Source organism: Cystoisospora suis (genome assembly GCF_002600585.1).
Source record: "Cystoisospora suis strain Wien I chromosome Unknown contig_3034, whole genome shotgun sequence".
In the NCBI taxonomy this organism is placed as follows: Eukaryota; Apicomplexa; class Conoidasida; order Eucoccidiorida; family Sarcocystidae; genus Cystoisospora; species Cystoisospora suis.
This window is the reverse complement of record NW_027155829.1, coordinates 23,805-37,319: the sequence shown is the minus strand read 5'-3', so window position 1 is coordinate 37,319 and position 13,515 is coordinate 23,805. Positions and strand designations below refer to the sequence as shown.

Sequence of the window (13,515 nt, the reverse complement as noted above, 5' to 3'; positions counted from 1 at the left end):
AGGACGGACAAGGAGAGGCAGTCGTTTTTGCAGGGGGTTATGGGACCTGTCGTATCTACAACGGTGTTCTAACAGTAAAAGCAGTAGCAGTGTATGACTGTCCACACAGATGGTGCCACGGCACAAGGCTGTCAAAGCGCAGATCCTGCAACAGTCTGGTGCGCAATCCCTTGCCATTTGACCCCGGCTTACGTGAATCTGTTCAGGAGGCGCATACGTGATTTCTACAGTGCTGGAGGCCCGCTTCATCGAAGGTGTCCTCTACGTGGCGCCCTCTCCTGAGTCTCTTAAAGTCCGTCGGTTCTGGCTCAAGAAGAAGTGGATGCGGGGACTCGACACGCGCCGCGCCGGCCGTGCAGACGGTCCCTTGTTTTTTCTCCCTTTGAATAACAACCTGCTGGCCTCCTCTATTACGCGACTAGACAACGATAAAGCTAAGAGGTTTTCTGACAAAGCTGAGTCAATCTCGAAGACCTACCCGCGCGAAGGCGACGATGTTATTCTTATTTGTCCCAATCCAGGGGACTCCGTAATCGTCATTTCAGGTCCTATCGCGTCGCCGCTTTTCCTGGGTAACTGCAAACGAAGGGGTAGCGTACTTCTTCCATCCGAGAGTGGAATCAGGTTGGCCAGCACTCTAATTTGAACAACTGCAGTTCAGACAACGCGCGGCAGCCGATAACCATTCCGATGGTAGCCCACGACGGTGTATCCGCTGTGGCGTGTCCAAGTACCCACATAGTGATTCCGTTCCGTATTCTTTCAAATGCCGGGACCCTGCCAGAAGGGGGAGAGGCACCGGATCACTCATCGGGATCCCGCAGGGTACAGCTCGGGTAGGGGAGGCAGAACTCGACAGACGAGGCGGAGCAGGCCGGCAGCGCTTCTTTTTTGTGTCGGAAAGTACGAACAGCAACATCTGCGTGACGAAAACCGGGAGTTTCTCCTTGCTGATTGGGCGCGTTGCTGGTGTGTTCCCTTTGCGCGCTAGATGATCAACCGGAATCGTTGGCCGACCAGACTCTCATTGTAACAGATGGATGGCGGCAGCTGGCTAAACCCTCGTGGGGAGAGAGAAACGACGCAGAACCAACAGCTCGCGCAAGCAATATTAATGAAGTCGCTCTCGTCTTGCAAACAAAACCAATGCCAAACCTGCTGTCTCCTGTTGGAGATGGATCGACAGACGGACCTAGGGACTCACCGTCAGACAAGTTGAGCGTCCAGTCTGGAAATTTTTTCTTTCTCCAGGCAATTGAGAGGACAACGACTCTGTTAGGTGGAGACAGGATGTGGCTCACAGGACCGCGCCTTCCTTTGTTAAACTGTTTTCTTGATGTGATTAGAGGGGCGGATGTCACCACAGGCAAACCGTGTGCTTCCCGCTCTTGCGAAACCCTGGTCCTGAGGTGTCAACGTCAACGAAAAGTGCTCCGAGTGTCAAGTAGGTTGTTCCTGACCGGGTGCGCGCTGTTCCCGCTGTTGGTCCTCAAAGGGGAGACTATACCACTTAACTGGCTGACGAAGGGGCGAGCACGCAGGGTGTCGACCGGCAGTTGGGCGAGTGTGTCGTACACTCACTTCCTTTGGGTGCCAGTGATTGACAGGTGTGGTACGGTGTGTTATAGTAAAGAATCTTTTCAGCGAGCTTGCACAGGGCTACACAATTCTCTATTCATAGGCAGCCTGAAGTGGTAGAGGCGCGGCGGGACGCTCACATGTTACTAGTCAAGCGTGCACCGGTGGTTCCCGTGCTTTCTTCCCTGCAGGCACCGGCGTCGGACAAGCTGGCCTGTTCAAACAGTGGCTTTATCGGCTATTGATTGCGGTCGTCGTGTCACTTTTCGTTGCCCCTCTTGGGACAGTGGCAGGGCACAGTCTTGCAAGCAGTTCGCCTTATTTTGACTATGTGTGGTCGCAAATGGACCACGGGTTGACGGAGAGAAACCCGCTTGTTTGCCCGACTTTCCAGCATTTCACGAATGGAGAGCTCGGACGCTGGTTTGCCGCGGCCCGCTGGCTTAACATTCTTCGGAGTGCAACACATGTGACGACCGACGTCCGCGTCGCGGCGGGGCTGTGTTGTGGAGGACTCTCGTTCCGGTTGGGCCAAATAGCTGGCCGCCTGATTCGCTGGCTGATCGCAGCTGTTGCCATTGAGAAGGCCACTTCCAAGGCTTCCGAGTTTTATCGCATCTTAACTCGCCGCGTTCTCGTACCCAGTAGCGTTGAACAGCCTGCCGGGCGGCCGGGGGTCTCAAGGGTCGTGAGACAGGTACTTGGCAGTCGAAGCTCGGACAATGGCGAATCCGTGACGGTCACACGAGGGGCTTTTCCACGGACAGCCGACATCCCATCCCACGAGAGCTTCATTTCAGCATGGCGTGAGGAGGCAAAACTCCGTGATTCGTTCGAACAGTGCAACACCTGCTCGTCTTCACCAGTTGTTATTTACTGTCTGGGATTAGAGAACGCGCTTCGGCAACATCGTGAGCGTCGGCACGGGGGGGAGGAACAAGAAGCCCGGAAAGATGACTCTCCGGTGGAGACGCGTGTAACAGTCCCCGCGCCAAAGGCTGACAAAATGCCTTTGTCTCCAGGTATTGTGCTGGTGGCCGTGGAAAGCAAAGCTGCACAATTTGATATTCAGGACTTACGTCCACAGGGAAAAGTGCACCTGCTGAGCCGTTTTGGAACGGCCTGGTTAGCACCGAAGTGGGCCAGAGCGGGACCGACGAGATCTGCCGCTAGAGGGAAACCGACGGAAGCAAAGGGGTACGGGTCAGTATCAGCAGGCGTGCATGTCGACCGATCGACCGGTGCTGGAATAAAGTCTTGTACGCAGGAGACTGTCACAGACACTGCCGCGGGAGATACGCAGAAACATCGGCATGTAACTTGGCCCCGGGAAGCGCTGCGCGTCCGTCAGTCAGGCATGGGGCAGCTGGCTTGTCTAGACCGTAAGCGACCCGAACTCATTTGGTGAACACGGAGTTTTGTGCGCCCATTCCTGGTACACTGTTGAACCGCCGGCCGTTGCCGGGTTGCTATCGGAGTGGCCAAACCGACGAGATAGCAGACACGTTCTCAATGGGGGAGCGAATCACTTCAAGTCACACGGTTTTATGAAATAGAATCCTTCTTAGGCATTCCTGTCGGCAAAGGCGTGGAGATGTAGCTCCCGATCTCGTAGAAACGACCAAGTTGGTCAGGACATATAGGGGGCAAGTGGTACGGTAGAGGAATGTGCTGTGAAGGCAAATCGCTTCAGAAACCTTTCCATCGAGCTCCCCTTGTCAGGCATTCGATCTCCCTCAGCTAGCACAGTGGGGGCGTAAGCGCCGCCGCGAGTCCTGGAATCCGGGGGTGACATGCAGGGCCGACATCGTACTAGGGGCCGGAACGGCAACTGGAGAGCGAAGTTTGCGCGAAAACAGAACACATCACGCAGCCGCGCATACAGGTGTTCACGCTTTCCTCCCGGGACCCGCTGGGTTCTTGGCTCGACACGCGCCCCCCTGTGCATGACTGTTAGTCGTATAGCTTTTCCTTCTTGCAGAGTCGGCTTTCGCTGTTGGCTCTGTCAAAGCGTGGGAGACAGATGGGGGAGTCGACAGAGTAGCCCTGCAGCCTGGAAGCCTAGAGATGGAGACCCGGGCAGACGACCGAGCACGAAAAGACAGAGCCCACCGAGCGGGTAACGAACACGTTCTGATTCCGGTCAGTACGAATCTCATTTCTGCACGAAAGGGCACCGTTCGCCAAACAACGAGGGAAGTTAACAATAATACTGCAGCAGACGAACAGGAGCAAGACCACCGAACAGTCAAAAAGACCGGTTTAATTGTCCTGCTGTGCCTACGACGGGGATCTGACGTTGTGGCAGTGCTACCAGATCACGCCGCTTTCTTATCAGGTAAAAAAAGACAAAGTATGTGTTGAGATTCCCTCAGTGCATGCGAGCGACAGTATACGAAGACATGATTGGTGATCGGGTGAACGGTAATGGCGGTAAGGCTACCTCCAGGTGTTATCGGAATGTTGCATTTCTTGTTTTAGAGAGGAAGAGTGGCTGTCACTGTGATTTTTACTTGGAACTCCAGGGTTACGAAAGTAGCTGAGTTGCTCCGGGAGGAGCCTGATACCGACAACCCGGGAATAGTAGCGCTTTCCGTCTAGTCTGGGGCATTCACACACCTACATGCGACGGTACGGACCGTCTGTCGGATGTGCCAGCCACTGGGCTGAACATGAGAGGGCTTCAGTCACGTGGGAGAGCTCAGGTAGCATTCGCATGGAGGGACAAAGGGAGCGAGACCGTGAGACGCTGAGGTGTTCCGTTTTTCTTTCCATTCTTGTCGGAACAGTCGCACACATGCTTCGGAGAGAGCACCGAGAATCCAAGAAAGGAAATATGTTACAGAGCGCAAACTGGCCGTCTTGATGTATATCGAATGTTCGTGGCTTCTCAGCAAGCCAGAAGAACGCCCCATGGGAAAAGCAGGTGTTCATCGAGAAGACGTGGGCCCCTGCGCAAAATTCGAACTGGACTGGCTACTCCCTCAACCTTCTGTTCAGGGAAGCGGCGCCGCAGGCTCGAAAAGCCTGTATGGACTGCAGGGACAATCTGCCCGAGATGCGGCCTCTGCAGCTGCAGACGAATTTCTACTTTGCAAATCTGAGTATTCCTCAGGCATCTTCTTCTTCATCTTCGGCGTACGCCTTGGCCTTCTCCTACCTGATTAAATACCGATACTGCAAGCTGTCTAAGGCGCTGAACAAAGAGCAAGATTCCGGGACACGAGAAAAGACGAGAGAGGAGATTTTTCTCAAGTGTGTAGAAATGCCAAGTAAGAGAGGCGGTTGACCTACATTAACACTTCCGACTTCATACTAGTCAGAGCGTCTAGGGACCGGAGAGTGCCAAGGAGAACAGAAAGCTCCAGAAACTGGCAGGTTAACTGTACCTATGAATTCTGTCTGTGATCTGTGCAGGTCAGCCACTGGACAAGGAGAATAACTTAGAAAGATTCGCTATGTCTTTGGGTGAGCAAGCAACCAAGGTGACGATCACAACGGGGGGAGCACTGATTGCGATAGCCGCGGTGGCGCTTATGGGCTACAGGATGGCAAGAAAACCATACTTACCAGCCTTACCCGCACCATCACCAAGGCAACAGAAGCAGACTGCGTCCAGGCCCTCAAGTGCTCGCAGTTTGACAGAGAAGTGGAAAGGGACATACACGTCGTGGCGACGGAAGTACGAAGCATGGACAGATGTGCGTCGGGCCGTGTACACAGCCACACGTCCTTATGGTCGTGCAGGCCGGGGGTATTTACTAGGTGCACTTGCCACAAAACTAGGGGTGTTTGTCGGTAAAATGTTACTACTGAGCGTTCTCAGTCTGCCAGCCACTCGGCTCTTCCGCCGGTGGGCTCGTCGGGTTGACTCGCGCGCTGCGTTGCAGAAACGCCGACAGTTAGTTCAATCGCGGAAAAGATCACGGAGCCACGCGTTGACGGCCAGGAAGGCAGAAACAGAGAGTGCAGCGAACATAGTCGTCTACTGCGTGGGCCTTGAGCACGAGCTCAGAAAGGCGGTCAGTGACGAACGCAAGTCTCGAAAATCTTGATATGGCGTACGTCATCGGATGTGTGGAGAATCAGTACTTCGTGTTTGCGACTATCTCCTCCCAGACTTCGAACTCCAGAGAGGTGCAACTTCCGACTTTTGACTGACAAACGCTTCGCTGCGCGAACCAACAGGCTCATGTTGGTTATTTTCAGTGGAAGCCATGCACGGCTGAAACCTTTTCCGTCCTCGACACGCGACCGCGACTCTTCGTTAGGGACTGTCATTCCGCAGCTGTTCGCTGTGTTAAGCCAGTGTCACCTGTCTTCACGGCACCACGCACCCGCACACACAGTAGACCTGTTACGAAAACAGTACGTCCATACATCCTTAGAAGTACAAAAAAGCGGGAGTGTCAATCTTGATGATGGTTGCTTCCACGACAGTCGCCCCTTAAGCCAACCACACGCACTTCACCTAACCGACTGCCCACCAAGAGGATTCAATCTGCTCTACAGAACGCAAAAAGGCGTGGACGGTCTTGCCCCGATACAACAGCACCTCAATTCTTTTGCACCAGCCACTAATGCGTCTTGTCTCCCAGAGAGCCTGCCAGATTTACGCAAAAGACAACAACGCGACGGCGAGGAAGACAATCTATCCGTTCACCCCACCTCTGAAGAGCCGCTGCTCTTTGCTGAGCACGTTGTCGCTCACGCTCACGCCTCGCAACCTTCTCACGCCACCGTCTCCACCGTCCATGCACCCACTTCACTGGCTTGTTCAACAAATACAGAGCAAGTGTCAGGAAAAACAAATCCGCCGCCGTATTGACTCCAAACAGACCCCCACCTCCCATAAGAAACCCAACACCTGTCCGAGTGTCTTTTGTGCGACCGTAATCTGCCGCCAGTTTGATGTTCTTCCACTTCTGTGCAGTGTAATAGTCCACGAAGTCTTGGTCCGACATGAATGGTAACAAGCGCCACCCTATTCTACGAACAGCCTCAGGTCTGTCGATCAGACGTTGACGAAAGATTTCCCTGTGGCGTGGAGATGATTTTGACAAGAAATGGCCTCCGAACATGGCCGCGGCCGAAACAAGGTAGATCTTCACGAAAACGTCCAACGCATCACCAAGGAACGAATCGAGTTTCTTGAAGACTCCTGGCTTCGCCGTGCTGCCCGCTGATTCTCTCCGGCCTGCACATGAATCCCGCGGACAACACTTACCTTTGTGAATCGGCTGCTCTCAGTCCGTCAACTTTCATTCGGCGCCTCCCGGATCAGNNACTCCGAGAAACAGCACAGTGTGGCAACAGGAGCGCCCCGAGCACCGCACGAAGGTAGAACTTGAGAATCGAACTCTATCGATGATGCTCTGTGCCGCTATGGACTTCCGCACACAACGAGAGGAGGGAAGTACTCGGAAGCACTGATTTGATCAAGCACATTTCTACTTACTTGATCGAGACGGTTTCCGTAAGGCGTGCCTCAACTCATGTTCCCCGCACTTCAGCTTGACGGCGTAGCGTCGAGGGGTGAATTGCTTCCGTAGCCCCATCAGTAGGCAACGCGAACCGACAGGAAGAGGCAGTACCACTTCCGTGTAAGAAGTGTCAGTTTCCTTTGGTTGAGAAAAGGAAACACTGACAAAAATCGGAGTGCTGCGCTGCCTTGCAAAAGCAGCGTCGTCATCGTCATCTTCCTCACTGCTCTTCCGCTCAGAATCCGAAATAATTGTTCGCATGACCTGTTTTCCACCAGTCGGCACACCGCCTTTCCCTCCCAGCCAAGCCTGCTGAACTGTGACTCTGTGCGTCCACGGACCCCGGAGGTTTCCTGCGCGACACACAGGATTGGCGGAGCCGCTGCGCTAACTGAGATACATGAACAGGAGCCCCCTGTCGGATTTCCACCTCTCAAGCTCATGTCGCTATCATTCCCCTGAAAGGTCACCGAAAAAACAAGCCTGGTACTCCTTGTGCATTTTGCAACAAACTGGAATTTCGTAGACCGGCGTGCACAACCACAGACAGCCTCTGCAGATCTTCCAAGATTCAATGACAACCTTCCGACCTTACCTGCTAGCATCCTCGCATAATCCGGGGGGACGGCAACGAGCCCAGAACCACTGCCCAAGCAGAGTATGACAACCAGATCTCCAGGCTGCACTACTGTTTTTGTAGAAGACTGCTCCTCCGGCCCTTCCGAGGCGTCCGCCTCAATTCCAGAAGACACCAACGGTATCGCTGCGCGCCAGAAATTACCATCGGCTGATCTCTCCACCTCCTCCGGCTCGTACTCTTCAGGCATGCTCTCGTCTGGAAGCCGACGCTTCACGAGGCCCTCTCGTCCTCCACCTGGCTCAATCGATAAAACACCCGGCGGGAATGAAACAAACTGCGCTCCATTAACTTGTTGTAGGGCTTCCACCTGTGACAGCGAGTATGAGTTTCCTGCAATGAAACACACACCGACGACAGAGCCAAAACGGAAAACTCATAGTACAATTGAAGAAGACCTGCAGACGCACCGGAAGTTAACACTCGGGCCAGAAACCCGTTGACCGGCCTCATGTCTGCATTTGTGTCTACTCACTTTCACAGTCACGTTTAACAACCTGAAAGAGAAAAAAAGCATACGACCGGTTCGGAAAGAAACAATGGAATGCGACCCCACTCAAGCATGTGTAGCGTGCTGAACAAGAAAATTTGAATTAGCCGTGTAGGCCTCCATCTGGCCTTAGTTTCGATCACACGGAAACTAAGGAAACGAAAACGGAGGAATCTACACCCTACTTGCTATTCAGTGCGCTGGAGACTTACCGTCCTCGCATCTAAGGCCACCCCTTTGATCTCTTGAAGCTCGCAGAACCTCTTTCCAGAACAGTGTACGGGTCACTTCTTCACTTGATCGGAGTCCAGGGCATGTGTCAAAAGGGTCCCGGGTGTCCTCTCCTTTTCCGCCGGCTTTTCCGTCTCCTCTATCCACCGAGATACTGCCGTGAACAAGACTGGCTACGTCCTGGGAATCTGCTGCCAGCCCAGAATCGACAGACACAAGAACGAAACTTGTCTTGAGATGATGAGGCGCACTCCTGCGATTTTCGCTGGGACCATTGAAGGCAGATTCCCGTGCTGCATCATTGCTCCACGACCCAAAACACTTCGATACGCCCAGATCAGAGGAAGTTGAAGCGTTTACATCTTCTTCGCCTGCTGCCGGAGATGACTCCGGCTCGGCTGCGAGACATGAGTGAAAGAGGGGCGACACTACGAAAAAAAGAACCAGCTGAGCTGCCGACCACGCCTTGGGCTCCATCTCCGTCACATGTGAACTGAGCAATCCAATCTTCGGTAATAGTGCCTGCCACGGCGAAACGGTCAGGTATCGGAACCGAGTCGTAGACACAGCAACATGTTGACGCGCATGTTACCAATCTCGATGTTTTTATCCGTAACGGTTCTCACACCCTGTGAGGGGGACGCTCAAAACACAACAGTGTGGATGAGACGCGTTTTCTTCTCTGCCTTGTCCGTACAGCGGGAGACAGGAGCAGCTACGCCCAAAGAGACGCAGCTGTGCCGCTTCCATTCAAACTGCCGCCCCCCGTTACGACATCCGTCGTCCCTGGAAGATGTCACTAGTTGTGCTTAAGAATCCTTGAGGAGTGCGTTCCGGCACCCCGTAGAGTGCTCGCTTTCTCAAAATGCCACTGCCGGGGATCGGGCCTCGCCGCCAGCACGTCGCCGACCGGCTCTAAGCCCAGTGGCCGCTGGCCCGCGGGGGTGAGCTCCACGCCTGGGTGTTTCTTGTCACCAGGTATTAATCGGCCGTCAAGGTCATTCAATGAGAAACAGTTCCAGCTAATACCCTCTTTCTCAGCAATCAATTTGATACGGGCGTCAAGCCGATCGTAGCGAGTGGTCGTAGTGCCCGGCCGGTCAAATGATGATCAGAGGTGTACAGCATTCACCAAAACACTGATTCACGGAGAGCAGGTGATGCAGATTTAACGAGCAACACGAGATACGACTGAGCGCTGTATCTGTATGTCGCAATGCCGCCGCGGGCAACCGTGTGTCTTTTCCTCCTATTGCGTTGTCGGGTGTATCGTTGGGTTCGTAGCGCACTAGTGGTGTTGGAAGCGAAAGGAGTGTTTGAGAAGGTGAACTGTCGTCCCGCGACCAGACAAGCTTCTCTATGAGAAGGAGTATGGTATAGATTCATCCGTGTGGTTCCCCTATGTCGTAGTGCAGTCTAGACGGCAAATCATAGAAGACATGTTCGCGGATTACTTAAAGTGACAGCGGACCGCTTCAGATAGTCAGCCGTGTTGTGTACTTCAAGTATTGATGGCGTCACGAGGACAGAAAAAGGAGCAAAATCAGCACCTTCCGCCAAGGAAGAAAGGATTGCATACCGCCGCCCGACTCCCCAGGTGTATGTACACTCGAACTGAAGGAGAACCCCACTGCCGGAAGTCAAGTGCGGCCGATCGGCTGCTTTTCTGTTCGCGCTGTTGGAGCACGGAGAGAATGAGCGAGAGCATCAAAATATTCTCTCAAGTACACCCCGAGAAGGCCACCGTCTCTACTAGCCTTGGCATCGCCACGTGCGAGCCACTTCCGTAGCTGCTGCGAAAAATGGCTCGTTCTTTCGACTACCTCTTTCGTTTCTGGAGAGACTTCTGCGGCTACGAAGCTTAGACGCGTGAACTACAGACTCCCGAGTAGTTCATCGTTTCACTCGTGCTGTGCAATTGCGAGAAACTCACTCACTATCCACGTATACACCTTCTCGGAGCTCTTGCCGAAAAGCTCTCTGGGGAAGTCTTTCTATACCCGTGGATCTCACTACCTACGCCTACATACGGTGTGTCTACATCTCTCTACTGTCTGTACATGTGTATCAACGACGCTCGCTCTCCTTTTCAACCCCGAAGCAATCAGTCTATGTGCGTGCGACGTATCTACACGCAAATCCGCTTGCATTCCTCTACCGATCTATCTGTCTGTCTATCTCTATCGATCTCTGTTTTAGCATCTGGAAGTTTCCACACCTTTTCTCAAGTTGTCCCTTGTACTCAGTCTTCATTCTAAGGTGTCGACACACTCCACGCATGCCGTCTCGCCTTCCTTTCTTCTCGACCAAAAAGAGTTCGAGAATGAATAGTAGAGGGTACGTACAGAGGAAAGGATTTAATCGGCAGGCTGGAATGAAGAAAAAAGAAAACGGATTTGTTTGCTTATAACTGAATGGAAACGGCTGATTGAAGCGAATGCCCTGGCTCATCATTTTACCTATCGTATCATCGTCATCCTTACGACGCGAAAGAAGCAAACCACGGGCATTCTCCTACATAGACAAACACCACGGATCATAATAGACCTATAATAAGAATAGTAAGAGATCCATCTTTTCATCCCTCTCTATCAACTTCTATGTACACACATGAATGAGCCTCTATCGACTCGGCTTATATAGTGAAAAGAGATAAAAAATGAATGAAAGAAAAACGCTTCGGTCGAGGAACCGAACCTTCAAGAAAACATCCATCACATGTCCCGATGCAAAAAGAGGGATCAAGAGACATCGCTACATGCGTGAAACGCTCTCTCTCTCTCTCTTTCTCCCTCTCTGTCAAAACAAGCCCAGTGGGGAGCTACAAGAATACTACAAAGATATTCTCTAAGGCGCGTTCACCAAGAAGCTCTTCCTTCAACTGGATCGCAAGCCTTCCCCTCTCTCTTTCTCACTTTTCCACAGAAACAAGATCTCTCTCTCTCTCTCACCGCTCTCTCTTAATCGAATCAACATACAAGAAACTGATAAGAAAACAGACAGGCATAAAGACTCGAAGAAGTCCCAGCTATCCATCTACCTATCTTTCTTTTTCTTTAACTCTTTGCTTGCATAGCGCATCCAGGCGTCATCAAGCATCCCTGCTCTTCGCGCATTTATACATGAGGTAAATCTCTGTAGACACACGAAGATCATACATGACTCTCTTGTGTATTGACAGATACATCTACCTGTACATACATATGTAGGAAGATCATGGATGCGTCTCTACATCTCTCCCTTCTAGGTCTTCTCCGTGTCTTCTTCAGTGTCATACCAGACTGTCTTCACCGAACAAAAGAAGAGATTCATCCTCTTTACACAAGCATAGAGACATCTCAATCAATGAGAAGTCTCCCTCGCTCATCTCTATCTCTACTTCCTTACTTACTCTCCCCTCGTCTATTCTCCATCAAACGAAGGATACCTGACAGTCTGCACTCTCTACACACATAGCGAGACATACAACCGCGTATATATATATATATATATGTAGATAGCTAGCTAGATAGACATGCGTATAGAGAGGAGGTGAAAACGAAAGGGGGTGCGTTGGAATATCCTCCCCCAGATCAGTTGTTTCATGAAGACACAGCATTGACTATGAACATCTCTATGCAATCGACCGACACATACGAACTAAAGAATATACCGCAGTCCTTACAGATGCGATACCCCTACTGCCTCATGCCACACGTGTCTATCTCGATATGCACCTACGTAAAGGCGTGAACTATGTAGAGATAAATAGGTATATAGATACATATATATGTAGATAGATAAAGAGATTGGAAGAATAGATATTCTCCTCTCTCTGTTTTGGATCCGAGGTAGGAGTGGTCGGCATTCTGATGGAATAGAAGACGAATGGCCCGGCTCTCTCTCCATCAATCTCTCCTCTTCCTACTCCCTCAGTCACTCCTGTATCAGAGAAACTCTCATCTTCTCCGAAAAAGAAAGAAAGAGAGAAGAGAGAGGGAGAAAGAAAGATAGAGAAAGAGAGATAGACAAAACAGAAAGCAGAGGAAGAGGTGCATTCATCATCTTCATACATATCAATACACAAGAGAAACGAGACATCTCCATTGAATCCATCCACAGACCTTGTTCTTTTTCTTCTTCGTCTTCGATTTCGTCTTTTGTCTTTAGCTCCCTTGTACATACACCCGGAAGAGGTAGGATTGTGAGAGAGAGCACAAACCAGAAGAGAAAAGAAAGAAGAAGAAAGACAAGAGAAGCGGCTTTACGCATGTCGCTTCTATAGTAGATGATGAAAAGACATGATAGCCAGAAAAGACTAAGAAGCAGAGAAGATCCTTTTCTTTCTTATCCCTTTCTTCTCGACCTCTTGTATCACGAGACCCATACTATTATTCATGAGACCGATCTGCTTGAATACCCTCTTCTCCTTCACTCCTCTGATCTTCTCTCCTCCATCGTCTTCTTCTTTTTCTTCTCTTTTTCTTTTTCTTTTTCTTCTTCTTCCTTTTCTTTCTCTTTCTTTTTCTTTTTCTTCTTCTTCCTTTTCTTTCTCTTCTTCTTGATCCATTTGTAAATCTTCATTAAGCTTTTCATGAGTATACTGAAAGTAGACGTCTCGAGCCTCTAGAAGAGAGAAGTCCTCTTCACTTACGATCCAAGCAGCTACCACGGTTATATCGTCTTCTTTTCCGCCGCTTGTTAGTCCTGTGAAAGAATGAAGAAACGCCTCCGGAGAAGAAGGGCCCTTCGCTCCCTGTCGCTCTTGAGCAGCATTTCCACATGAAGAGAAAGAGAAAGAAGAAGAAGAGAAGGAATTCTGCTGCTTTCTTGCGTTCTTAGAGAAAGGCGTCTGGGCTGAGGCATCTAAAGATCTCCAGTAAGCGGCAAAAGATAAAGCTCGGGCTATCTGAGAGGGGTGTGTTGAATGAGACATATCAAGATCCAGTCGCTTCGCCTCTGCTGGAGATAAAGTAAACCCTGTCGAAAAGAAAAGGAAGGCGTCGCGAAAGCAAAAAGAGAAATGTTGATTAACATAGAAAGAGCGAGACAGGGAGAAAGATATTCAGGCAGAAAGATGAGGCAAATGATGATGAGATCTATCTATCTATCTTTCT

The 13,515-nt window shown here is 51.2% G+C and overlaps 3 protein-coding genes across 3 annotated transcripts in view; all 3 read right to left on the bottom strand.

Annotated features, from left to right (window-relative positions):
* Positions 1-3,032: 3,032 nt before the first annotated feature.
* CSUI_006084 (uncharacterized protein) lies at positions 3,033-3,632 on the bottom strand. The gene has a single exon (XM_068066249.1). It carries the CDS (start codon positions 3,524-3,526, stop codon positions 3,209-3,211), a length of 318 nt encoding a protein of 105 aa, XP_067921778.1. The 5' UTR covers positions 3,527-3,632; the 3' UTR covers positions 3,033-3,208.
* A 2,362-nt stretch (positions 3,633-5,994) lies between these two features.
* CSUI_006083 (serine threonine specific protein phosphatase) lies at positions 5,995-8,815 on the bottom strand (the record flags this gene model as incomplete). The annotated part of the gene is made up of 4 exons (XM_068066248.1): positions 5,995-6,775; positions 7,037-7,414; positions 7,657-8,031; positions 8,401-8,815. Coding segments are annotated over 4 exons (1,788 nt in total), but the record flags the coding sequence as incomplete, so codon positions are not given.
* A 2,551-nt stretch (positions 8,816-11,366) lies between these two features.
* Positions 11,367-13,515, bottom strand: part of CSUI_006082 (serine threonine specific protein phosphatase) — an 18,754-nt gene continuing 16,605 nt past the window's right edge. The window contains exon 5 of the mRNA XM_068066247.1: positions 11,367-13,378. Coding sequence (XP_067921776.1) covers positions 12,717-13,378 — 662 coding nt within the window. The 3' untranslated portion in view covers positions 11,367-12,716. The remainder of the gene's footprint in view (positions 13,379-13,515) is intronic.

Excerpts from the sequence above, each read along its gene's own strand:
- CSUI_006084 (XM_068066249.1), bottom strand. The coding sequence starts at position 3,526 with ATGCACAGGGGGGCGCGTGTCGAGCCAAGAACCCAGCGGGTCCCGGGA.